Source organism: Prionailurus viverrinus, chromosome D3 (assembly GCF_022837055.1).
Source record: "Prionailurus viverrinus isolate Anna chromosome D3, UM_Priviv_1.0, whole genome shotgun sequence".
NCBI lineage: Eukaryota > Metazoa > Chordata > Mammalia > Carnivora > Felidae > Prionailurus > Prionailurus viverrinus.
Window position 1 is genome coordinate 75,251,149 of NC_062572.1, and position 26,067 is coordinate 75,277,215.

General features: G+C 39.7%; 1 protein-coding gene across 3 annotated transcripts in view; it reads right to left on the bottom strand.

The window, feature by feature from the left end:
• Nucleotides 1-1,943: 1,943 nt before the first annotated feature.
• Nucleotides 1,944-26,067, bottom strand: part of CCDC68 (coiled-coil domain containing 68) — a 48,797-nt gene continuing 24,673 nt past the window's right edge. For all 3 annotated transcript variants that reach the window (XM_047828082.1, XM_047828083.1, XM_047828084.1), the window contains exons 9-13: nucleotides 22,809-22,891; nucleotides 15,510-15,615; nucleotides 14,105-14,188; nucleotides 4,715-4,791; nucleotides 1,944-2,412 (exon numbers count right to left, since the gene is read on the bottom strand). In XM_047828082.1, the coding sequence (XP_047684038.1) occupies nucleotides 2,355-2,412; nucleotides 4,715-4,791; nucleotides 14,105-14,188; nucleotides 15,510-15,615; nucleotides 22,809-22,891 (408 nt within the window). In that variant the 3' untranslated portion in view covers nucleotides 1,944-2,354. The remainder of the gene's footprint in view (nucleotides 2,413-4,714; nucleotides 4,792-14,104; nucleotides 14,189-15,509; nucleotides 15,616-22,808; nucleotides 22,892-26,067) is intronic.

Genomic DNA, 26,067 nt, shown 5'->3' on the forward strand with positions numbered 1-26,067 from the left:
TAAGTCCTCCAGAGAAAGGCAGATACCATATGTTTTCACTCTTACGTGGATCCTGAGAAACTTAACAGAAGACCATGGGGGAGGGGAAGGGAAAAAAAAAGGTTAGAGAGGGAGGGAGCCAAAACATAAGAGACTCTTAAAACTGAGAACAAACTGAGGGTTGATGGGGGGTGGGAGGGAGTGGGGGGAGGGTGGGTGATGGGTATTGAGGAGGGCACCTGTTGGGATGAGCACTGGGTGTTGTATGGAAACCAATTTGACAATAAATTTCATATTAAAAAAAAGAATAAATAAACAAAAAACAAAACAAAAATGAGCAGAGTGAGACCTACATTAAATCCAGCAGTGTCTTCCTATTTTTGTCTTTAGAATACATTATTCTAATGGGAATCATTCTGGTTGTTAGGTCTGTTCAATGGATCCATTCCAAAATCTCGCATTTATTAACATCCAGCTTGGTGATTGAGGTGTAAGAGGAACCTAAGTGATCACCAGGTGAAAAGTGAATTCACACACTACACTGCAAATGCTTGAAGCAGAATTCATGATCCCAATCTCCCACAAATGTGCCTGAAAATACACTGCCAAAACGTCTTCCATGTGGTATAAGGTCATGATAATAAATGTAAAATTAGATTTTTAGCAAGTTGTTCTGAACTATGTTCTTATGAGGGTAGTCCAAGTAGGTGAAAGGCCAACTTATTGCAGGAAAATATTTACTTTATGAGTAAAGGTTCTTTCTGTCACTCACAGGATGGTGCAGATCCTGTGAAAAAGGAAGCTGTTTCATTAAAGTAGCAAAAAGAAAAAGCATTTCTATAGTGTGGGAGTATCTCAGACCATCAAGCTAGCAGGTAGAAGGAATACTGACAGCCAAATCAAGAGGTCCAAATCCTCGCTCCATAGTAGCCGCAGGGAAAATTACTGGACCTCACAGCATCCACCCCTGTGAGATGGTAATAATAGTATGACTTGCTTTTGAGGTCTTTTGGGTAGATTAAAGCAATTAATACAGGTAAAGTACTTAGAATTGTTCCTGGCATCGGAGCCGTGTCATAAATGCTATTAAATAACTACATCTGAAAAACCAGTAAGCAATAAAAACATGATTCACGAAATGCACACATATAGTTACGCAACATTTCAAGGATTACAGTACGTCAATGAAGTTATAAATGCGTCACTTAATCTCATTTGAATGTATTTTTAAATATTTCATAGATAATACTGATATTTCACATTCCACATTTGAAAGGCTTGAAGCAGCTTTCCTGAGAAAATGTTTGCAGTCGTACACCAGAGAGGATAATCAAAAGGCTTACAAGTAATTCACCCTTCAGCAGGGCTAAGTCTGCCCATTATTCATTTAGTTCAAGTGCCTTCTATCCTGTTAGCCCATTTGCACTTCTACAAATTAGAGTCTGGTTTTCCTCATAGCAAGCACAAACTCACCTGTGATGAATGCCTGTATCAAAATGCAAGCACACTCTCACCAAGGCACTGGACATACGATGGATGGAGAATCTTCCCAGCTATAGACAGTAGCCACTGTTCCTCTTAACCCACAATGCACGTATTTTTGTGAAGGTGTGAGCTGACGGCATTGTGTTCCTATTCTTCCCCCCAAATATTTTCTTAGCTAATGCAATGAATCTTATAAAGAAAATTAGGCACCAGGTCAGAGTCACAAACTGCATTTCTTCATGCTTACTTGTGGGTTATCTCTCACAACCAATTCTCAATCCCAGCTGAAGAACAATGGCTTCCAGAGGTGCGGTAAGATGCCGTGATTCTTAGCAATGGAGGGCTGCGTGGATTGGGGAATTAGCTAAAAAGAACCTACTTCTCCTGCCCATAATGCCATAGAGAATAACTCTCTTACTAATGATAGGTCAGGAGATGAATTTATAAATTCATGTTAGGATATTTCTTGTTATTCAAAGTTAACTTTAAAATATATCATTTATTCACACACATGTACATACACTCTTCCATTTGTATACATAAAAACCACTATCAGAAGGTTATAGCTGACAACCTTAAACCACTCCCTTCAGCAAAAATCTGCAAAAAATATTCAGATTCTTTTTGAAGTTTAAAGCAAAATTCATCTTCCATCAAATGCCCCAGGTCTCTTCACCCATTCAGTAAGTTTTGAAGGAAGAGTTCCTTGCCTTGAATATACATTTGTTTGATTTTCTGGAGTGTCCTCTTCCTGCAGAGCCGTTGATGTATAATAAATCCCATTGAATACTGCCAGTGAGCCATTTTAACTTGCACATTTAGTCTGTGTTTCAAGGAATAAATAAGACCCACATAGTGATCTTTCTTATTGAGATCTTCAGCTAGTCAGCTCATTTCTGGAGCCTGATCAACATCAGATAGGGCGTAGTGCCTTCAGTCTTCAATTCACTACAGAAAAGATCAAATAATTATTGATAGAGAGCACATTAAACTTTAGTGATATAATTGGTGTATCACCACCATTTCCATCTCCACCACCGCTATACGACCAAATATGAACTAATTGCTTTAACCTAAGAGATCTGGTGGTTAATTGGTTGACTGACTAATTCCCCATGAGACATGATAGAATCATACTGTGGAAGCATCTAACTTATGTAAATTCAGCTAGTTGTAGAGGGACAAGAGTGAGGAAGAGGGGAAGTGAGAGAGAATTAGAGACTATATCTGCCATTCCATGCAGTGAAGGCATGCATTGGAGTGACCTGGAGACAGGAAACACGAATCAACCCTCCTGCCAGGATGTTTGAGTCCTGTGGGCTTCTCAAGTCTGAACTTCTCCCCTCACTGTGTGATTCCAGTATTTACAATATATATGTATGTATATATGTGTGTATACACACACACACACACACGTTTGTATGTGCATTTTGTTGTTGCTGTTTTTGTCTAAGAACATGACCCTGAATCTCCAGCAAACACCCTTTCTGGTGTTAACTTCTATATGTTTCAATGCTCAAAGACACCACCTTGCTTTTTAGTATTTACTGAGAGATACAGAATTATATTTTGTGGGTAATTAAAGAGATTTGCCTGGATTAATTTTTAAATGCATATGATTTTCCCCCTGAACAGCTACTTTTCTACTCCAATCTCTCACTTGAGTTATAATTCCACTGCATATGGGTGAACCCAGAATTACCACATCATACTACCACTTACGTTCTCAAAGCAGCCAATTGGCCATATTTCATTTTGCAAACATGAGATCTACCAAGTCATAGAAAGAAAAGAAATCTTTAAAACTAAAAGATGTTTAACAATGAATTTACTACAACTAAAGAATTGGCCATAGCAGTCATTCTTTCCAGCACATTCCCTCTGTACGGGCTAGAGTCTCTGCATTCAATACTGGAGTAGTTACAATAAAGAGACAAGCAGTTGATCTCTCCTTCACTCCACTCTGACTACGTTCCCTACAGGGTCAAAACAGCTGATGCCTCACCACCCCAAGGGGACTGGTATCTGGTAAGGGAACAAAAAAAATCAATTGTCTTCCTTTTCCTTGGAAAGTCATGCTTGCTCTTCTGTTCTGGACTCTTCATTTCTTCCCCCACTGAAGTGACTACTTCTCTCACTGCTTCTGAAATGTGGGTATTTCACTTCCTCCTGTAATATTTCTGGGGTTTAATTTCTTTTCTTTATTGGAAGTTTCAGGGCTACTGGCCAAAAAGTGGATAACTTCGCATCAGGGGGACTGACAATTTTAGAAAAATCTATTCAGAATGGCTACATCTCATCTCTCATTACATATATCATTAGCAAAGGGAAGCAAGGCTGCAGGGAGTTCTGCCAAGGGAGATGGACCCACCTGAATTCTTGGACTGATACTCATCACAGCGGGCCTGATTTTCTACCTCAGGCAATGAACAGAAGAGAGTTTCAGAAAACAGGCTTCTGCCCTAGAGGGATTAGACTGGGAAATTCAAAAGCTGCTAGAACAGGAAGTTTTTAATCACTTTTTAAATGATTCATGTAATTACAGACTATGTTTTCTTTTAAGTGATAATTTCATAGAGTATTATGGAAATAAGATTTGAGCCCAGAAGTCTTTTTTTTTCTTTTTTTACAACTTGTCACTTCAGATTCTGTCACCATTAGAAAGTGACTTTGATGGTTTCAACTATCGTTTTGATTGCTGTAGTGGGTCATTATCATTGCTTGATTCAGTCATTATTAGGTAGTTATTGAAGACTCTTGCCCTTAGCAATGCAGGAAATAAAGTGAAATACAAGGAACCATTCCTGCCTTCTTGACATTTACAATCTACCTGGTTTGAGATACAGTCATGGACATTTAAATAAATACAATTTATAATTAAAGTGTTCATCAATGCTACAGAAAACAGGAGTAACAGAAAAACAAGGACAATAGGGAAGATGATGTGTACTGCTTGTAGAAAGAGTTGAAGCAGATACCTGGCTTGTTTTATGGCACAAAGCAAGAAAAGATATCTAAATTTATTCATTCATTTATTCAGTAAGTATTTATATGTTAGGCTTTGAGGATTCAATGCTGAACAAATAACACAGGTCCAGTTCTCAAGAACTAGGAAACAGACAGTAAACAAGTGATTACATAAGTATTAATAGATTGGAATATTTCTCAAGTGGGATAGATGCCAACATTCATGAATGAATGTTCAACAAAGCTGTGAAGGCAGATGGCAGTGGGGGAAGAAAAAACGTACCTTGTAGAGACACCCTTGGATACTGTTGTTCTAGGAGTTTTAGACCAAAGTGCCACCTTGGTTTTTAGTTCTTTATTCTAAAGTGAAAAAAAAAAGATTACATAGGTAGCACATTGATTAGCCACATGCTTAATACTTCTGATCAACCCACCACCTACATCACTCCTTGGCAGTAAGCTTGCTGTTTCAGTCACTCTATTAAAACACAGAATGTAGCCGGTTGAGAGTCACTATTATCTCTGAAATTACAAAAACATCTTGAAGAGTGCATACTTTTCCAAGGGATTAAAATAGAGTATTCTACATTAGCCTCTGAAATTCAACAGCTGAACTATGTTTGATTTTACAGTTTCTTTTATGTAGAAAGAGTTGCAAAGAACTTCACAAAATAACTTTATTAAAGAACCTTGTTAAAGACACCCACAATATTTATTACATGTTTGTCTTTCTTGTGCAATCTCTTGATTATAAGCTCCATGAAAATAAGCACCATCTGTTCTTTACCGTATAGTTCATGGCATTTTTAGCCTCAATTTTCTCACTGAAGCCTCCGTTTCTTGATCTCTATACTAGTGGTAAATAATACATGTCTTGCCTACCATGTTGAAGTCGTTGGAAGAAAAATCTCATATGATCATAATATTTTAAATCTGGAAACGCTCTTATAATTCTGGGAGATAATGCAATGGCTGATAATAAGGAAGGCAACAGTTTCATTTCTCAGGTACAAATCCTAGCACAGCCACTTGATAGCTTTGTGACCTCACTTAGTTTGCCTAACCTCTCTGAGCCCAATGTCCTCATCTGTAAAGTGGAATCATCGTTTTTTTCTTCGCAGGTTCTGAAATGAGATATTCAATATGTACTGTGCCCAGTGTCTGGCACAGATTCTTAAGACAAGATTTTCCAGTCCAAGTACTATTTTTATAACTAAAAACTGAGGTCCAAAGAGCTTAAGTGCCCAACGTCTTGTTCCTGGCAGAACCAGGGTTCAAAGTCATGTCCTTCTGCTGCAGTGCTACTGTCTCCTCTACAGCATAGTCACACCAAGCACATTCATTCGACAGATCTGGAAAATGAGACTTAAAACAGCGAAGCATCATGCTCACGGTTGTCAGTTGGCTTCACTGGCAAGCCAGAGGTGTTTAAAGGATACACCAGTATAGTAGGGTCTGGGACTGAAGGGTGGCTCGGTGGGAGGTTGACAGGGGGTGCTATAGCTTTAAAAGAACAGTACTACACCAGCTCCAATACCTATTAGGAAACTAAGAAGTTAAAGTGTCATATAATTGAAGTTTAAAAGGTATTTCCTAAAAGTCCACCAGACGGTTTGGAGCAAGCCAACACGAAAATGCATGTTTTGGGGAAACATGTTAGAATTTTCATGGAAGCAAGAGGCTTAATAGTTATGCGTGCCTAGCAAATGTCAAGACGTTTTCCAGGTGCTTTCCATATATCTATTCTTTGATAACTTTTATTCTTATGCATATTAAAGAAATAAGGCTGGCAAAACTCAAATTGTTTAGGTAACTTGTTTCTGATAACCCACACATTGTATATGCAGGACTCTGTTCAAATGTGCAAGCTTTATGCAATCCTGTGTGACTCCAAATCCTATGCTCTTTTCCCTGAAAGCTGTTTTCTGTAACCAGAAAAATTAGCTCAGCCTCCTTATATTACAAATAAGTAAATGGTGAGCCCCAGGAAACACAGAGATTCAATGATTTCTGAAGGGATTTCAGGTCTGATAAACATGAAACAGAAGAAAGGAAACCGTCAGGAAATTAATCAATAATTAATCTGCATCCATCCACCTCTTCATCCATCTATCCAATTAGTTTCTGCCATGTCTATGGCACCAACCCATGGGCAGAGGGAATGTGAAGACGCACAAGAAAGCATGGATCTTCCTTTCCAGTATACAGTATACACGGCATGGTGGAAGTGATAAAACAAACATGTAAACATTAAAAAATAAAAAGTTCAGGAGATTCCCGAGGCAGTAGGTAATTAATCACTATGTAAAAGGTATAACAGAAATCAGTGAGCAGAATAATTTATGATATTTTCATACACAAGGAGATTTCAGCTGGACCTTGAAGACAAAATGAAATGGCCTAGGTGGAAAAGAAGGGAGAAAAAGGTTCTTAAAGTGTGATCTTGGGATATCAGCAATATCAGCGTCACCTGAGAACTTACTAGAACTACATACCCTCAATCTCCAGTAAGATCTACTGAGAAACCCAGGGTAGCCAAGGAATGTGTTTTAAGAAGCTCACTTCTTAAAGTTTTAAGTGTTTATGTATTTTAAGATGACTCTGACGTCTGTTCAAGTTTGAGAACCACTGGACTGAAGTGCTGGTTTTCAGTGTTGGTTGTATATTGCAATTATCTGGAGAGATTTAAAAACTAATGAATCTAGAGTCTCATCCCAGAGATTCTGTTTAACTTTGTTGCAGTCTGGGTTCAAGAGTTTTCAAGACTCCATAGATAATTCTAATGTGCTGCTAAGATGAAGAAACTAAGATAAAAACATGGAGGCAAACCATAAGAAACTCTTACACAGAGAACAAACGGAGGGTTGCTGGAGGAGTGGTGGGTGGGGGGATGGGTTAGATGGGGGATGGGCATTAAGGAGGGCGCTTGTTGGGATGAGCACTGGGTGTTATATGTAAGTGATGAATCACTAAATTCTACTCCTGAAATCATTATGCTACATGTTAACTAACTTGGATTTCAATAAAATTTAAAATAACTTTAAAAAAAGATGAAGAACCATTGAAGTAAGGAAAGCTGAGACAAGATGTGGATTTTGCCCCTTCATATCCCTCAGCATCTATATTGCGTAATAACTAAAAAATGGAACAAGTCTTCACACACATTGATCATTCACTGTGACGTTTCAAGAGTTAAGCACTTAACTAAAGTCTCATGTAGGAAATGTACTTCAGATTTAATAAACTGATAATAAAGAGGTAAAGTTAATATACACTCCAAACAAGTGTAAGCACATATCATTGACCAAGTATGTTGCTGAGAAAAACTCCTCTCTATACAATACTCTGCAAGTTAGGAAGCAATTCAAATCACATCATGATGACAACAAATACTAAAATAATCCAGGCTGGACAATTATGTAGAGGCTACTGGGATTTTGTCCAAAACGAATTCCTAGTTTCTCAAGTTGCTAAGTACCAAACAGTACAAAAGCATAGGAGTTATCATATTAGACTGTCTTTATTTTCATTTATCTCAACTTCCATGCTGATTTATTTCATTGACTAGATTTAGATACTTATTTTTGATTCATGGGCTTTCATAGTTTTTCCTTTAATTACAACAGCCATATCTACGAGTTTTATTACATCGTTACTTTACAAAACTACAAATCAATGACCAGAATATGTCTGCTTTTTTATGACTCTATCCAAGGATAGTTTATTGACATGATTTTACAAGAGAGCCTAATTTTTTGCATACTTTCTACCAACACATTCTTGTTAAATTAAATGTTAGGGATGATGTTGGTTATATAAAATAAGATAATCTTCAATGTTTAGAAAATGGTATAATTTCTGAAGACACATTTCCCTATCAGCAGGTCATTAGTGAGGAAGCTAAAAATGCATGAAATGCATGAAACGTGAGAGGAATGTCAGTGCTGAAGATTAAGATGATAAAGATATCATACAAAAGTAGAAAGAAAAATAATTTTGGTAGAGTTAAGCAGAAATTTTCCAGTGATATTAAAAAAAATTTTTTAACCTTAAAGCTTTTTAATATTTATTTATTTATTTTGAGAGAGAGAGAGAGAGCGCAAGCAGAAAGGAGCAGAGAGAGAGAGAGGGAGAGAGAGAATCCCATGCAGGCTCTGTCCTTTAAGCACAGAGCCCAACGAGGGGCACAATCCCATGAACCATGAGATCATGACCTGAGCCGAAATCAAGAGTCTGATGCTTAACTTACTGAGCCACTCAGACACCCCAAAGATTGTTTTTTTAAAGAATAGAGTTATATGAGTGTATATATCTCCCTTGCAGAGAGGGGGGAAAAATACCCTGCTAGAACAGAAAGAATGTCACAGAAAAAAGTATTTGTTACCAAAAAAAGTATTTGTTACCGTGACTCAAAAAACTGGAAAATGGAAAACATTTTAATATAGGAAATGTGACCATGACTAAAATAAATGTAAAAGGTCTGACAAATTTAATGACTTCATTTCTAAACACATAATGTATGTACACACATATATTTCACACATTAATATAAGCACATGCACATACACACCCCCTGAGCACACACTTAATTTAATCACTCAGATAAACAGATTTTGCGGTGGTGATGGGGGGAGGGAACCAGGTGCTTCCAAGGCAAGAAGACTCCAATGCAGCAAAGTGACATTGAATGAGTTTCTTAACTTCTCTGAATCTCAGTTTAATCACTTATGAAATGTAGTAATAACTTTCTCCCAGAGTAGTTTTGAGGATTAAATAAAATGAAGCATGTAAGCATGCCTAAAAAGAGATGAATGCTTTTGGTATGGATGAGAAAACTATTCTGTCTGTGTGGTTTAGACTGGTGATGTGCTTACACAGGTTGTTCAAGCTCAGGTGACCACTTTTTATAAATGGAATCAATTCATCCTGTTATATAATGGATTCTAAAATAGGCAGCGGTCTTAAATTTGCAGTGAAAGCCAGCCTACCCCTGCATATATCATCCCAGTTAAGAACTTCATAATAATCACTGACTAGGACCAGACCAGAAATAGGCTAACCATGGCTCAAGCACTCACTAAATTCAAGTACGTGGTCAAATATCACAGGTCCAGAGATGATTTTCCTGATTCCCATCACTCTCTAGCATATTGTCATATTCTACACTTTTCAGAACACTTATTCTCCCCAATTGTTTATTTACTTGTTTGTGTGTTATTATCTGTATTTTTTTTTTAAACGCTTATTTATTTTTGAGACAGAGAGAGACAGAGCACGAATGGGGGAGGGTCAGAGAGAGGGAGACACAGAATCTGAAGCAGGCTCCAGGCTCCGAGCTGTCAGCACAGAGCCCAACGCAGGGCTCGAACTCACGGACCGCGAGATCGTGACCTGAGCCGAAGTCAGCCGCTCAACCGACTGAGCCACCCAGGCGCCCCGATTATCTGTATTTTCAAATAAAGTATAAGCTAGATGAGGTCAGGGACAGTCTGTTCTGTGCATTACCCATATACTCAACATTTGAAACATTTCCTGGTATATCATAAAGACACATAACTATTTGATGGATAAATTAAATTCATGTGGTTTGGACTTTATAAAGCTGAAGTGGTTACTGTAAAATTCCTTGCTGTGAAGGAAAAGATTTATCTACAGAAGATAATAAATTTTGAGAATATATAAAGACATTCATCCAATAGTGCCATAGTTTGAAGCCTTTTTGTAAAAGAAAACATTAATATATAGTGGCTTGAATCAAGCTATCTACAGAGAATCTGAGACAGTATTGAGAGGTGCTTTCATATCACTGCAAAGAGTCTGTGGCCAACCAAGAAGTTTCCACGAGGGGAACAAATCTGTTGCTTTCTCATATCATACCAAGTGGCTAATCAGCAATTATTTGCTGAATTTTTGAGAAAATAGAAACATAGTACATGGGAAACAAATACGTTGTTCTGATAGTACCACTGATACCTTGATCCTGTGATGACAGCTGGCACTTCATTACGTCTGACCCAGAACCCAGAGCCACAATGCAGTGAAAGCCCAGAGACAGGTAATCTCTCCAATTAAAACATATACCAAAGTGCAGTGAGTAAAGCAAGAGGGCACTGGAGCCAAAACAGGCAGATACACCATTGGAACAGATTTCCAACATGAAAGTTCAGTCTAGGATAAAAGGCATTTCAAATGCATGAAAGAAGCCCAGACTTCTCAGTGAAGTGAGACAACTAAAAAGTTAGATCCCTACCTCACACCAAACTTCATGAATTACATGTAAACTTGGATTTAAATGAGATTCCCAGTCCAAAATGGGAATCTGAGAACATGTGTTTATCATCTCCCCCTTCTTATATTTTATTAAAATAATAACAAATGATTTCTATGTATTAAAATCCCTTAGTAATAGAGAGGGGGGGGAAAAAGACTATCTGCAGAAACCTAGAAGTCAGAGAACACATTATCAAAAACCTTAAAAATGGACATACTCTGAGTTACCAATTCCACTTCTAAAAATTTATCTTAAGGAAGTAAATATATAAATGATTAGTGATCTTTGTATAAAGATGTTGAATTCAGTGTTGTTCACAAAAGCAATACTGAGGGGTGCCTGGGTGGCTCCGTTGGTTAAGCGTCCGACTTCTGCTCAGGTCATGATTTGGCAGTTCATGAGTTCAAGCCCCACATCGGGCTCTGTGCTGACAGTTTGGAACCTGGAGACTGCTTCAGATTCTGTGTCTCCCTCTCTCTCTGCCCCTCCCTGCTCATGCTCTGTCTCTCTCTCTCAAAAATAAATAAACATTAAAAAAATTCAAAACAAAACAAAACAACAACAACAAAAACCCCACAAATGTAATACTGAAAAACAATCTAAGGTCCAACAATAAGGACTGAGCTAATTAAATTATTGTAGATCAATATAGTGGCCATTTAAAGATAATACAAATGAAATCTGTTTCGTAAGCATAGACTTCTTGATATATTGCTATATAGAAAAAAAGACTCCTTGGCATGGTCTCTTCCTACTTTTCCAATGTCATTCCATGCTATTACATACCACTCTTGGATTAGAAGCAATCACAATGGCTCCCTGTCCTTCTGCCTGACCTGCCCTACCACCCAGTTTTCCAGTAAGCTCAGATTAAAACTCATTTTCTTAGAGAGCTTGCTCCCACCCACCAATCTAAATCTTCTATCCAGGTGTTCTCTCTCAGAATATCTTGTTCTTTTCTGGCAGAATGCTTCCAAAATATTGCAAGTTACATGTTCAGTTATGTGTCTGTCTCCCTCTCTAGGCAGTAAAGTCCAGAGTGCAGGGCTCACTTATGTCTATTTTATTCAATATTGTTTTCCCTACCTTAGCATCTACATCATAGTAGCCACTCAATAGGTACTTATAGAATTAACTACAAGATTGATGATGTGAGCAAATGAGTGAAATGAATAAAAGCTTAAAAATACAATGAAATAGGGGCTCCTGGGTGGCTCAGTTGGTTACGTGTACGACTTCAGCTCGGATCATGATCTCACAGTTCATGAGTTGGAGCCCTGCATCAGGCTCTCTGCTGTCAGCACAGAGCCTGCTTCGGATCCTCTGTCCCCGTCTCTCCCCACGCTTCCCTGTCTACCTCTCTCTCTCTCGAAAATAAATAAACATTTAAAATAAATTAAATAAATTAAATAAATTAAAATACAGTGATATAGACATTATGCCATAAATAGTCTATATGTTTAATACCTATGCACACATATGTACCAGCCACATACGAGTCCCATAGAAAAACAGATATACACAACTGTGCTGACTCATGGTTTGCATAATTTTCTTATTATATTTGGCTATCCATATTTCTTAATTTATATAGAAACGAATGACTATATATTAGTTACATACAAATCATAAAAGAAAAAATATTCTCTCAGGTAACATTTGCCAAAATGTTTGCCAAAAGTACACAAAGCTGTGAGGAAATACCCTTAGATACCTTTCTTGGGAGGAAGAGGCTCAAAGGGATATGAATCCCACCATCTGAGGCCCCTTGAAATTGACCGGCCGTTACTGGGCACTGGAGGGGAAACCAGTTTTGAGCCAATTATTCCAGAAAAATCGTTGCATTTTTCAGCTGCACAGAGATGCAAGTATGTTTATCAACCAGTCACGTGTAACCTAAAGAAGGTGAAAATCTAAGAAAAGCCCGAGGCTTCGAGGCCCCAACCTCCAGGACAGAGAGAACAGTGGTCCTCTGGGAAGGTCGACATGGCAAAACACGGCAATGGTTACAAAAGTTAAGATGTAAACATATTTACGGCCTCTTCACGTTATTATGATATGTTTGGGGAAAGCAGAAAGAACACGGTGGTGCGAGAAACGGTGTGGCAGTGTGCTGGGAGTATGGTGGTGCGGCAACTCCCTGGGCTACCCTGTGGGGGGAGAAAAGCCCCCAGAGAGGAGGAGAAATCTAGTGGAAGTCAGAGCATCTCTGTGTTCCTTGGGACAGGAGTGCATGGCAGGAAGTCGAAACACAGAAGAATGAAGTAGAAAAGCTGACCCGTCCAGGCGGCGAATGATGAGTCTCTGACAGAGAAGGAAGCGGTGGCCCTGAGCACCGGCGAGAGCCCAGGTGGACGCAGCTGTGGCATCTTGGGCACTCCAGCCACCCCTGTGTGGGCTTTGCGGCACTCGCTGGGAGGTGGGGCATAGCCGAGCCTGGGTCTGTAGCCGAAAGTCTATAAAGGGCCTCCCTAGTGAAGCGGAGATGAGCGGGCGGGAAGAAAAGCACGTTTCTGATGGTAAATTATGAAGCGCTATGCTAGGCTTCAGGTTTCAAAACACTGAAAAATAAGAAAATTACAACAGGCTTCTTGAAGTGGGTGAGCCCTGATGCAAAGGGCGGAAGCTGCGATCGATGTGAAAGGTAAATGAGGAGGAAAGAGAGGAGCACCTGGGTGGCTCAGTCGGTTAAGCGTCCGACGTTGGCCCAGGTCAAGATCCTGTGGTTTGTGAGTTCGAGCCCCACATCAGGCTTTGCGCTGACAGCCTGGAGCCCGCTTTGGATTCTGCTTCTCCCTCTCTCTGCCCATTGCCTGCTCACACTCTGTTTCTCTCTCTCAAAAGTAAACATTAAAAAATTAAAAAAAAAAAAAAAAAGAGGAGAAAAAAGGACATCTCAGGGCAGGAAAGAGACAAAGATATAAGACAGCAAAGCCAGCTACCTGGCTGGGTCTGAATTCACACAAGGTGGTCTTGACCAGGCTTCTAATTCACATCCACATGTTATTTTGTATCTCCCCAATATAGCAAGCATTCTGGAATATTTGGGTGAGCTTTCCACAGTTACTTAATAGTATTTAATGTTATAAAATAAGGTTTAATACTTTAATGTTATTAAGAGTACCTCTCCCACAAATCTATAATTTCTTATGCATAGAAGACACACATCTACCCACACTCACAAAAAGACGCTCATATATACACACAGACACAAGTACACTCACACAGAGATACTCAGGCACAATGACACACACACCCATGCACACACAGACTCACTGTGTCACAGTGGCACACGAGCACACACGACACATCCACACACAGGCTCATGGAGACACCGAGAATCCCCCCACACACTCACCCGCAATCAATCATACTGAAATATACATCACATTCCCTCCTTACCTGGGCTTCAAGTATGTTAACTTTTTCTTTCAGATTTTCAATCCTTTTATCTTGTTCTTTCAAATTAGTTTTTAATCCTTCCATCTAAGAATTAGGAAACACAATTGGAAGAATCTCGTCAGACAACAGGGAAGTTACTTAAGTCAGAAATTGCACAGGTTTTTAGGGTCAACTGGCGCCCATCAAGTTAAAAAATTAAATCCCAAAGCATTAGTGGGCTCAGCAGGTTGCAGGAAATAGCAGGGCACATTGGCACCTGGGGAGGAGAGCACGTGGGCAGTCCTATTAAACACTGTCATCTTTGGAAAACCTGTTTAAACTGAATCCAGCGGGGCACGCATCCTGTGGGAACCAGCTTTGGCCATCACTCTCTGTCTCCACCGCATAACGTTTTCCTACTGAGGGTACAGAGGTGGGTGGCCGTCACACAAGGCCACCGCCTGGCACGGGGAAGCTCCCCAAAGCAGAGATCTGGTCAGCCTGCGGCATCACAAGCTGAGCCTGCTTTGCTTGGGAAGAAAAGCATCTGCCAAGAAACAATGCGGAACTGGGGAGGTGGGGTATGAAGACCAGAACAGAGCGGGAAGAGAAGAAACCCAGGGGTTCTAAGGCCGATTCCGCCACTGTCATTTCTGTCACTGAACTACTCTGAGCCTCAGTTTTCTCATCTGGAAAATGAGAATCTGGGATACCCTCTAAGTCCCTCCGGGCTCTCAAGTGCCATGACTCAATTCTCTGCGCTTTTGGTGAGGTCCTAGCCAACTGTTTTATTTGTGTCGGGGTGGTATGAGAGGTATTTGGGAGGATTCCTTTTGGAAACAAATATTAGGTAGTAAAAAATGATGGAAGGTCTAATTTTAAGTCTAAAGCAGAGCCCTCAAACCAGATCAATAGATATCTTGAAATAAACTGGATGCGTACACAATCCACCGTCCATCTGGCTGCTACCGCAATTACCTCTTCTCTTTCACCTGCCAGGACGTTTCCAGAGAAGAATGGCCAGTCTACACCCCTGTCCCCACACACCTACTAAGTAAATTTGCTGTTTATGAGGTTATAAAAACAGATCATCGTGTCCTCAGAAAGGGCTGAAGCTTCTAACCTCCAAAATCGTCTAAAAAAACAGTGTACATTCTCCGGCTCAGAACCCCTTTTAAAAAATCATGGAAACAACTAAAGAGCAGTTAAACACAATTTCCCAAATATCTTCATTGAGAACGCTACAGGTGTTGACATAGAGACAAAAGAAGGCATTGAACACAGGGTCATGCTGCCTGGGAATAAAAAGGAAATGTCAGCGGGGAGAAGAATCTCACTGCTTGTAAGGTCCAGACAAGCTGCCTGTATTCGGTCTTCGCACTGTAAACATCCCATCTACCAGAGAAACACACTTGATTAATCTGACCTCCTGGATGACGCTGCGCAGGTTCTGATGTTGGGAATGAATCACAAACTGCAGATGAGAGGTCTGCTCCTGCAGAAGGGCAATCTCCATTTGAAGATCGTGGCAACTGGAAACGCAAAAGGAAAAAGAAAGAGATTTGCTGAAGCATGGAGCAGCTCATTTTTACAGCTAACCTGCCAGGCTGTCCTCACACACGACCCTGTTACTGGGCATCGCGGGGAAAGACGCTGGGGGCCCCATATGCCACACAAGACACTGAAGATAAACAGCCACAAAGCGGTCTCTGATGAGCTCAGACACGAACTTGAATGAGAATATCCATTCATGTCAACAACTCCCTCCTGGCCATCTGTGACTTCCCTCCCTCCAGGAGGTAGTTGAGTCAACCTGTATTGAGCCAGATGAAGCACTCACATATCTAACCTGTCGTGCCTATGAGCACCCACAGTTCTAGAACTCAGTGGGATGCACAGATAATTATGTAAGGATAGCAGGGCTAGAATATGGGGGGCCAGGAATGCAGACTTTATATACAATGAGAAACCAATTTCTAATGATACACAGTTGGTGTGTGTTGTGGATTGACTGTGTTTGTCTTTTATTATTATCATCATCATTATTACTATTATTATTTCGGCTTCCTACTTTGGGTATTCTACCACCTATAAATAGAGCATAAAAAAAAGGAAATTAAATTCCAGCTAATATTTTGAGTCCACATCAACCATTGTGAAAAAAAGATGGATGATGTTTGAATTTAGATTATTCATACTTTTCCAAAACTCCACTTAGGTAACTGGAACTGATTATACAGCTTTTGACTTGCCAATATTTTCTTCTTGCCAATATTATTTTAGTTTTGAGGCAGCATGCATTGTGGCCAGGTCACCAAGCTTGGAAGCATTGTGACAGTCACATAGCAGACGGAATAATCCCTACTTTCATTACTTTACAGGAATATACTTTAAGAGGTTAGTGAATATGCTTTGGGAAAATAAGCTTTTACACAGTAATATATTAATTTTTGTAGCTATTAAGGTTTATAGTTAGTAGCCACCACGAATGAAATTGCAATTCTGATTTTTATAGCCTCTACAAACATTGCAAAGGTCATGGACATTCATGTGACACTACAGAACATATTCTCATTTGAAAAAAAAAAAGAGAGTTTCATTTTGTTTCACATCATGTACTAAAACATTGCTTCTCAAACTTAATATGCATTGGAGGATCTTGTTAAATCATGAGGGAATCTTGTTAAAATGCACATCTGATCCAGCAGGCTGGGGTCGGGCTTGGGATTCTGCTTTTTCAATAGGCTCCAGGTTGTTGCCAATGAGTCTGCCTGCCCATGAACCACTGAGGTTGGCTCGATATCTCCTACTGTATAATATACTCTCTCAAAGCCAAGTAACTTGCAGGCAACTTGTAATATTTAAGACAGTCTTTTAATTGTTCCCCTGTTTTGGTTTTGCATGAGAGAGCTTTAAAAATAGTTTGTTTCACTATAGAAAAAATTAATTTCTATAAAACTACAGAAGTTCTTGCATAAGTACCAATATTATATAATGTTAGCTGTTACTCTTTACTTATCCTATGGAATTAAATAATATATGCTATAAAAATACCATGCAATTACACAAAATATATGTAAAATGTAGTTCATTATTGTTCACAGCATAAAAATTGGAACACTAAGGGGCATCAGGTGGGCTCAGTCAGAAGAGCATGCAACTCTTGATCTTGGGGTTGTGAGTTCGAGCCTCACATTGGGTGTAGAAATTACTTAAAAAATAAAATTGGAACGCTAAATGTTCATCAATAGAAGACTAATAAAACAAATTATGCTAGATCCATGCCATTTTTATTTCACATATACATATATGTTACAGAGATAGACCAATAGACTTGACTTATATCAAAGATGATTCTGCAGGATTTTATAAAAAGGATGGTCTTTTCAACAAATGAAGAGACAACTTCAGTTGTTCTGAGACAACTCTACATTCATATTTAAAAAAAAAAGAAAATTAATCCCGACCTCACCTCATAAGAAAAATAAATTCCATGTAGATTGTAAATAAGCTGGAGACCCCAAAGACCTTTAGAATATAATATAGAAGAACACCTTCATGAATCTGCAATAGGCAAAGGTTTTTTAAAATAGCACTCAAGACAGTATTAGCCACAAAGTTAATTTTGACTAGACGAAAATGAAAATCTTCTAATCATCAAATGAGAGGGTAGAGGATAGCCTCAGAATATTGAACTGAAATGACTAATAAAGGCACTGTACTCGGGATCTATAAGGACCACATCTACCCATAAACAAGACAGATACCCCAGTAGAAAAATTAGAAAGGGACTTGAAGAGGCACTGCCCAAAAAAGAGGAGTTTAGGACATATGGGGCAGAGAAGGCAGACAAAGGTCTGCCCAACAGCTGGTGGTAAGACTCAAAACTGCTCCGGTGAAGAGGCAAAACAGAGAGAAGAAGAAGGAAGGAGGAGTCACTCAGGACTTCCTGGGAAATAGCGAGAAAGAACTCAGGATTCCTTACAGAGGCAGGCTGGCTTTGAATATTTATAAACTGTTCACAAACCCATAAGAAAATTAAAAAATAAAATATAAACTTGTAAAAATATTGAGGACCAGTATTCAAAATGGTCTCATTGTGTCTTTCGATGACCCAGAACTCAGACCAAAGGGGAAAAAACGATGGTTTTAGAAGATGGGACGGGGTGGACCTTACGCTCTTCAAAATATGAAGCTCAGGAAATTTCTCCACCTATTCCACAACGGCGTTACCATAGAAGTCACTGTAGATAAATAAAAATCTGAAAGAGGTCTCAAGGTGGAAGAAAATATTTCTAGCAGCATTCTTGAAAACACAGGGCTTTCATTTCAGGCTTATCTGTATTAATACATAGAACAGGGACTAATATAAATCGGAGAAATTCTCTCTTAGGATTGTCCAATAAATATGAAACCTAGTCACCCACTTAAAGTCTTTAAGTGTGGGAATATACTGAAATCAGCTGCCATTTGAGCTCCCTTTAATCTCCGCTCTTTATCTTTCAGTGAAAGCACTCAACCTTAATAAAGAGGTACTAACGCAAAACAGCAGGAAGAAAACATTACAAAGGCCAGGGCTAGAAAAGGATACCAAGCCCTAACAAATATCTGATTCATGCTCTGCCTCCCAGTGTCTCAATATAAATATAAAGTAAACGCTGAAATTAAAATACCTTTGAAAAACTTACACTGGGAAGATGCAGGTGTATTTTTCCCTACTCTTCCCACTGAGTACAACCAAAAACACAAGACGACTCTGGAAGGTGGAGAAGAAGGCAGATCAGCTCAAGACCTGAGAATCCAAGGAACAACACAATGTTGAGTTCTTTGGGTTTTCTTTTTGCCTCATATATCCCAGACTCGGAGCGGAAAAAATCTGCAGCCTGGAAATGCCAATGGGAGCAGACAAAAAATGCCCCATCTACAAGAGAGGAAAAGCTTGGCCCTATCCTTTTGAGGAAGGGAATTGGGAATCCTCTCTGCATTCAGAGCACCAATCCTATCTTTAACTTGCAGAAATGTAAAAACGAATGGCTTAGCCTTTAGTAATATGGGACCATTATAGCATAAGTACTTGGCGAGAAGCAAACCCTCAATCGCTTTGATGACCAATGTCTGCCAGTCACTTGGCCAAAGGAAATTGAATTAATGGAGAATTGTCTCCAGTGTGTCCATTCATCAGGATACTTTAAAACCTATCTTAGGGTTAACTTACACCATCAGAGGGCAACATTATTCAACCGCATTGCCCTCTACTCCAAACTTACAATGGCTTTGACTGAATTGTTTTCTGACATCATGTTATTCTTTTGTAGAGGATTTTTCTGAGGTACAGCTCCTGTGTTTCTCAAAAGGATAACTCTAAAATGGACCTTTGTGTTTGTTATATCACAAGGCAGAGGGACAGGTTGGAAAACTGCCTTCTGCTCATAGACACACAGGGGAATTAGGAAACCAGTCCAAGGGAAAGTCTCCAGAGGTCTCCAGAAATGAAAGAAGGTCAAATATCCTCTATAGCAAAACGAGAACAGACTGTTCTAAGAATTCTAGAACCCAAGCTCCCTAGAGGCTGTGTAATCGCTTCACCAGTTAGAAACTCTGCTCTCTCCCTAAAAAGCTAAGAATGGATTAAATTAAATAAGGTACCTGGGGTTATTCTATCTGTCAACAGCAAAACATAATACATGCGGTGGTTTATTAGTGATGGTAGTAGAAATATGGACTCAACCTTGTTTTTAATGAGATGCTTCTGCCAAATCTCTTAACTCTCATTAAAAGTAACTGTAAGGGTTAGCATAAGGTATTATAATTATATGTTCATATCCATATACAAAAAAACTGTCACTTTCTCCTGAATTATAAATACCTAAAAGTCATCTTCTTTAGAGATGCTTTAAAAAAATTTTTTTATTAAAAAAAGTTTTTTAACATTTATTCATTTTAGAGAGAGAGAGAGAGAGAGAGCGAGCATAAGTGGGAGAGGGGCAGAGAGAGAGGGAGACACAGAATCTGAAGAAGGCTCCAGGTTCTGAGCTGTCAGCAGATAGCTTGACGCGGGGCTCGAACCCACAAACTGCAAGATCACAACCCGAGCCGAATTGGGACGCTTAACAGACTAAGCTACCCAGGCACCCTGAGATGCTTTTTAATATTAAAAATACCAAGTTAGAACATAATGAATCTTTTCATCAAAATGGCATAAAGTCATGGCACCCGTCAAACCCATCCTGCCTAAGGAAAATTTAATCACCCATACCCCCCTGCTCAGAGGAGCTACCACAGGCTATTTTTGGGGTAAGGGAAGACCACCCGTAGGCCTGGGAGTTGGTGCCTGCCAAAAGGCCATTGGTTAGGGGCACCTGGGTGGCTCAGTTGGTTGAGCTTCCGACTTCCGCTCAGGTCATGATCTCACAGTTTGTGGGTTCAAGCCCTGCATCGGGCTCTGTGCTGACTACTTGCTCAGAGCCTGGAGCCTGCTTCAGATTCTGTGTCTCCTTCTCTCTCTGCCCCTCCCCTGCTCACGCTTTGTCTCACTCTGTTTCTCAAAAATAGATAAATGTAAAAAAATTTTTTTAAAAAGCCATTGGTTAGATGACAACACAGGGGATGGTTAACATGAGCAATCTGCCCAGCAGGAAGTAGTATTAGGCTGGCAGACTCTTTCCTCTGCAATGTGAAAGGAAACTACAGAGAATATAAGCCAGCTGGAGAAAACCACTGAGAAAAGTTAATAAATCATACAGGAAAAACAAAGAGCGAGGAAGAATGAAACTGTAGAACACCCATGACTGAATAGGAGCAACAAAATAATCTGGTTTTTAAAAATGGAGTTGGTGCTGATGTGTGGTCCTCCTGTCTTCCCAAGAGATGCATCTTCTTTATGGCCATATCTATCCAATCTTCACCTAACAGAAATCCTCTTATTTGTGGTAGCTTAACCAAGTCTCTATTGCTTTAACCAAAAGCATCTGACACCTACTGATTTCACTTTCTTGTCATTTAGCAGAGTGAATACCTCTACACACAGACAAAGTAATAAGGAAGATAAATATTTGTGATGCCTACACTCTATGAAAATTGCATAAGCTTGGATGTTCAAACACCTCTCTAGAAACACAAAACATCCATTTCCCTCAAGATATTTCTAAAACCTCCCTAAGAGCTTCCTGAGAATTCCTTATAACAACTGCTCATATATAATAGAACAGAAAGAATAGCTCAGTTTGGTTTTCAAAATGGCTACACTTCGGGCTCAAAGGCTGACAAAAACCCTATTGTCAATAAAAATCATCTTTAAAGAAAAAATATCAAACTCAGGTTGTCTGAACTCTTAATGGAAAGCACACAGTACCAGCCAGCAGTCCTGCTACACGGAAAAACTCTCGCAGAAAAAAAAAAAGATACTCCACAGATTTACTTAGAATTATGAGTATACGTAATTCTGAAGACCTACGGATGTCTTCCACAGTATTTCCTTCATTCTCTACGAGATGCACAGTGCTGTACTTCACTCTCTTAGAAAGTCCCCTGCTGGGGCTCTATGCCTGTACACAAAGAATATGTGTAAATTAATATTAGCGGTATTCCAGTATGTTCTGAATACGTATGTGCAATTGCCAGGGTCAGCCCAGATCTGGACTTCGGCATATGTGGTCCAATACATGGATATGAGCCAGACAGAAGGCAGAAGTTTATGAAAGATGAGAAGAGAAAGACAGTTAATTGGAAAGGAAAGAGAAAGAGAAAAAAAACAACAATAAACCAAAGACCAAGAGAAAGAGAGAGATCTTTGAGTATATATTATTGAATAAATGAGAATAAAACTTTGTACATTCTGAGGTTCATAAAAATTCCTGATATCCTAAGAAGCAACAGTTCCAGATGGGTGAAATAAGACCTTGAAATAGACTTGACTTTGAACCTTATATTAGAACATATAACGACAGTGGCAGGATTAGAATTAGAAGGGAAGGGAGGGGAGGGAGGGGAGGGGAGGGGAGGGAGGGGAGGGGAGGGGAGGGAAGGGAGGGTTGGGGAGGGGAGGGAAGGGAAGGGAAGGGAAGGGAAGGGAAGGGAAAGGAAAAAGTGTGAGGAAATTTTATAGGTAATCAGTTATCATATACATGAGGTTCCAGAGGATTTTTTTAACAGCAGTGAAATAATGCAGCAGCTGGGTGATATCCATGCTCCACGTCACCCCCATACTAAGGGCTGTACCCTGTAACAGCTTGTGAATTATGAGTATTTGTAAGTCAGTCCAAAGAACTGAGAATACCTTCAGAGTAGTTCCTTCATTCTCTACAAAGCTGGGGAGCACCACAAAAGAGTCTTACAATTCCACTTGTAGGCTAGCCTACTTGATGCTGGCTATAGCAGAGACCCACTGACAAAATCAGAAGCATCAGGGGGGATGAAGGCCTCAACAGCAGCCTCTTTAGCACCCAGGGTAAACAGGGAGGGAACAGGCTCTTTCATTCTTCAGAAGGATTAACCCTGCACCAGTCTCCCTGGACCTCCAGGGAACCCTGCTGCTGATTCCCCGGGGGGGGGGGGGGGGGTGTAGGGAGGGGGGCATGTGGCTGTTAATATTAAGCAATCTCCCTTCATCCTGCACTTTCAGTCTTCCTGTCTCCTTAGAAGGTGGGAGCCTTCTGTCCACTGGCCAGTGGACCAGCAGAGAGGAAAGGGATCAGGAACTGCTTTAATAGGAGGCAGATCTGCAAACCTTTTAGCATATGTAGCGTTGGATTGGAGTTGCAGCAGCTTGTTTTCCAAAGACAGTTTTTTTTCTAGCAGTGTTCTCTTTTCCTAGGAGAAAATAAGATACAATTTTATTTCTGTGTGTGTGTGTGTGTGTGTGTGTGTGTGTGTGTTTGTTAAGTCATTCTTGCAAACTGTTCACAAAAGATGCTTCTTATACTATTAGAAATATGTTTTGAGCTACAGAGTCAATTTCAACTGTTACAACCCACCCCAGGGAGACCTGGCCAGACATTTTCCTGTGTGGTTTCCAAGTAGCTCGGTGACAGGTCAAGACAGGTTGTCTTTACGCTCCTCACTTGCCTGGAGACTTTTTGCTTCTCTTCCAGTCCATAATCGAAGTGTACCCAGCTCAGTCAAACTCCTGCCCCCCTCCAGCCCATCCCGAGTGCAAACTGCCAGCTCGTCTCTCTCTTGGCATTGGCTCTCCCTCTGTTCCACCTGTTTCTCCTACATGAGACTGAGTGGTTGGTATCCAAGGACACTAGTGACCTTATCTTCATAGCCCTACCTGCTCACAGGGCATCTGTCAGAAGGTAGAAAAGTAGCAAATGAATTTATAGTGAAGGATCAAGGCCACAAGCGATAAAGTCACTTTCTAGTTAGAATATAAGAGAAATGTTGACATTGAGAAAGAAAAATGTAAAGAAATACCTTAATGCTATTATTAAACCAAACTCTTTCCACTCAAAAGGAATATAACAAGTCCATGAGAAATCAAACTGGGACGGTTGTGTTCTTTTTTATATTGAACGGTAAGAGATTGGTTGACACTTTACAATGCTGTTTAAAACCATCCCGGCTGCAATATTTAGACGGGTAAAATACAAGGCAATGTTGTAGAGCAAAAATGCAAGTATCTTGTTGGACACAGACTGACCTAGTTACACTGTGACTATGTAATTTTTGCCAAGGCTTTAACCTTTCTGGGCCTGGTCTCTGTTAGGAAAAGTTAGCCAAAACTTGGAAATCAAAACAATATATGATTTTAATGTCACATTGGGTCATTGTTTAATAACCTGACCCAATTCTCATGGAGAATTTCCCTGCGTTTATGACTTCATCGTTTATGATTCGGTTAGAGCCCCGACTCTGTGAAGTCGCATGTTCATTTCTAGATTTCTGCCTGGTAGAAAAGATAAGCCCACAGGTTATGGTTTAATTGCCTCAAAGCATATTAACCAGCCTTGTATCTAACCTAGTAATCCGATTCTATATTCCTTTTTTCAAAATGCCTTTTAATAGCCAGTTTCTCAAAATCTTTTAAACCAGCTTTACCATCTTATTGGTTCCTTATTAATGAATAAGTTGAGTAAAACATCTGACATATTCATTTTATATTTGTTTGAGTCATGTTTCTTTTTTTTTTCAGTCATGACTCTTCGAACTTCCCTGAAATTGGGATAATACTACCTATATTGAAATGTTGAGATAATTGGAGATATTATATGTGAAAAGTCCACATGCTTCTCGGACATATATTATGACCTCAGTTTATAATTTGAAGGTGCCAAACACTTAATATCTTATGTGCTATTATTTTTAAAAATTGCATTAACTTTTTTGGATTTTTCCTGTAGCATTCCTGCCACATATGGAAATTTCCCTTGTGTCACCTAGTTGTGTTCAAATTATTTTTGAGGGATCACAAATATGCCTCACAATCTTATTGGGATACTTGGATCATTAAAGAAACACATCACTGATAATATATTTTGATTTTGTAGGGAGGAAAATGGTGTTTCACAAACATCCTAAAGGACTTAACTCTCAATGGATCTTCATAATCAGAGTTCAAGCAGACAAGACAACTGGACAACTAAATGTTCTGCAGTGGCCAATGCTGCAGCATGTAGTTTGGGCTCTTGATGCTTCCTCTCTAACAACACAGAAAATCATACCATACTGGCTAGCACTTTTTCTCAGTGTCCTCTGGAAAAGGAAAGGAGTTCACAGCGCCACCCAGTGGACAATCCACTCTTCTCAAAAAAACGGTACCTCTTGGGAGCTCAAGAGTTCCCTCGTCCTATTGATCAAAGTGGAGTAGACACCAATTTAAATAATTCCCATATGTTAACATCTAAATGATTTAGGAACCGCGTATATCATTTTTATCTGACGCCAGAGAAGACGGGGGCATAATGGGAAGCATTTTGAACTGGTAACTGGAGGACAGTGGAAATCGTTCCTTGCTCCCACTGTCCTCGTTTATAAAATGGTGATGAGGAACTAGGTGGTCTCAAAAGCACCTCTGAGCTCTAAAATTCTAATAGAGCTAAATCAATGACACTGGAAAACAAATATGATGCAACAGAATTGCACTGCTAGCAAAAGGAACATATGCCATATTAAAATGTTCTTATTGGGCGTTTTTGCTGGCTTATCACTATGTTTATGGAATTCATTCTCACTGCATTCCTGATTAAAGTGGGGCAGATGGTGAAGGTTTTAAGTAATGTGTTCATTACCAGCCCTCATACCACTAATGGCTACTTACCGGAGCAGTGGCTTGTTCAAGTGAGTAGAAAATGAATCCTTCTCCAGGGGCCACCCACTACCAGGGCAATATTTATCAACCTTTGTTGGGGGTGTTCATTTTTAATTTTCATTTCCTTTTTCTTTTCGAACTCATGTCTTTTCCCTATTAACACAAAAGTCTAGAGTTCCGTCTCCTCTCATTCTGATACGCCCCCCCCCCCCCCGAGGAACCCTTCATCACAGTCTGTTTTCTCAGTAACCTTACATCAAGAATATGGTGCCAAGCTTTGTTTCTTATAGTTTTATTTATTCGCTTGTTTGTTTTACAAATATAACATGCCTTGAAACTAAAAATATTTTTTAAAAACTCCTGCACATTGCCCTTCTGCTCCATCCCCAACTATCTCTACCTCTCTGAGATTCCAATAGGCTCCACTCTAGGAAATCACTGAACTAGAATATTCTAGAAGGCTACTGCATGACCATGAACCATGGGCATCCTGTCCACTTACTCTGTCACAGAGCACCTAGAGACAGACCACCATTATGGTTCGATATCAAGATAAATGCTAGACTATCAGTTCTCAAAAATGCCTGCCAGTATCTAAGCTGATCAACTTTATTCTGGAGTACATTCCCCTACCTTCAATAGGGGTGTCTGCCTCCCTGGGGACCCCTAGGAGAATGAATGAAGAGAGATGTGGGAAGTTCCTTGAGTCCCACACAACGCAAATGTACTACACTGC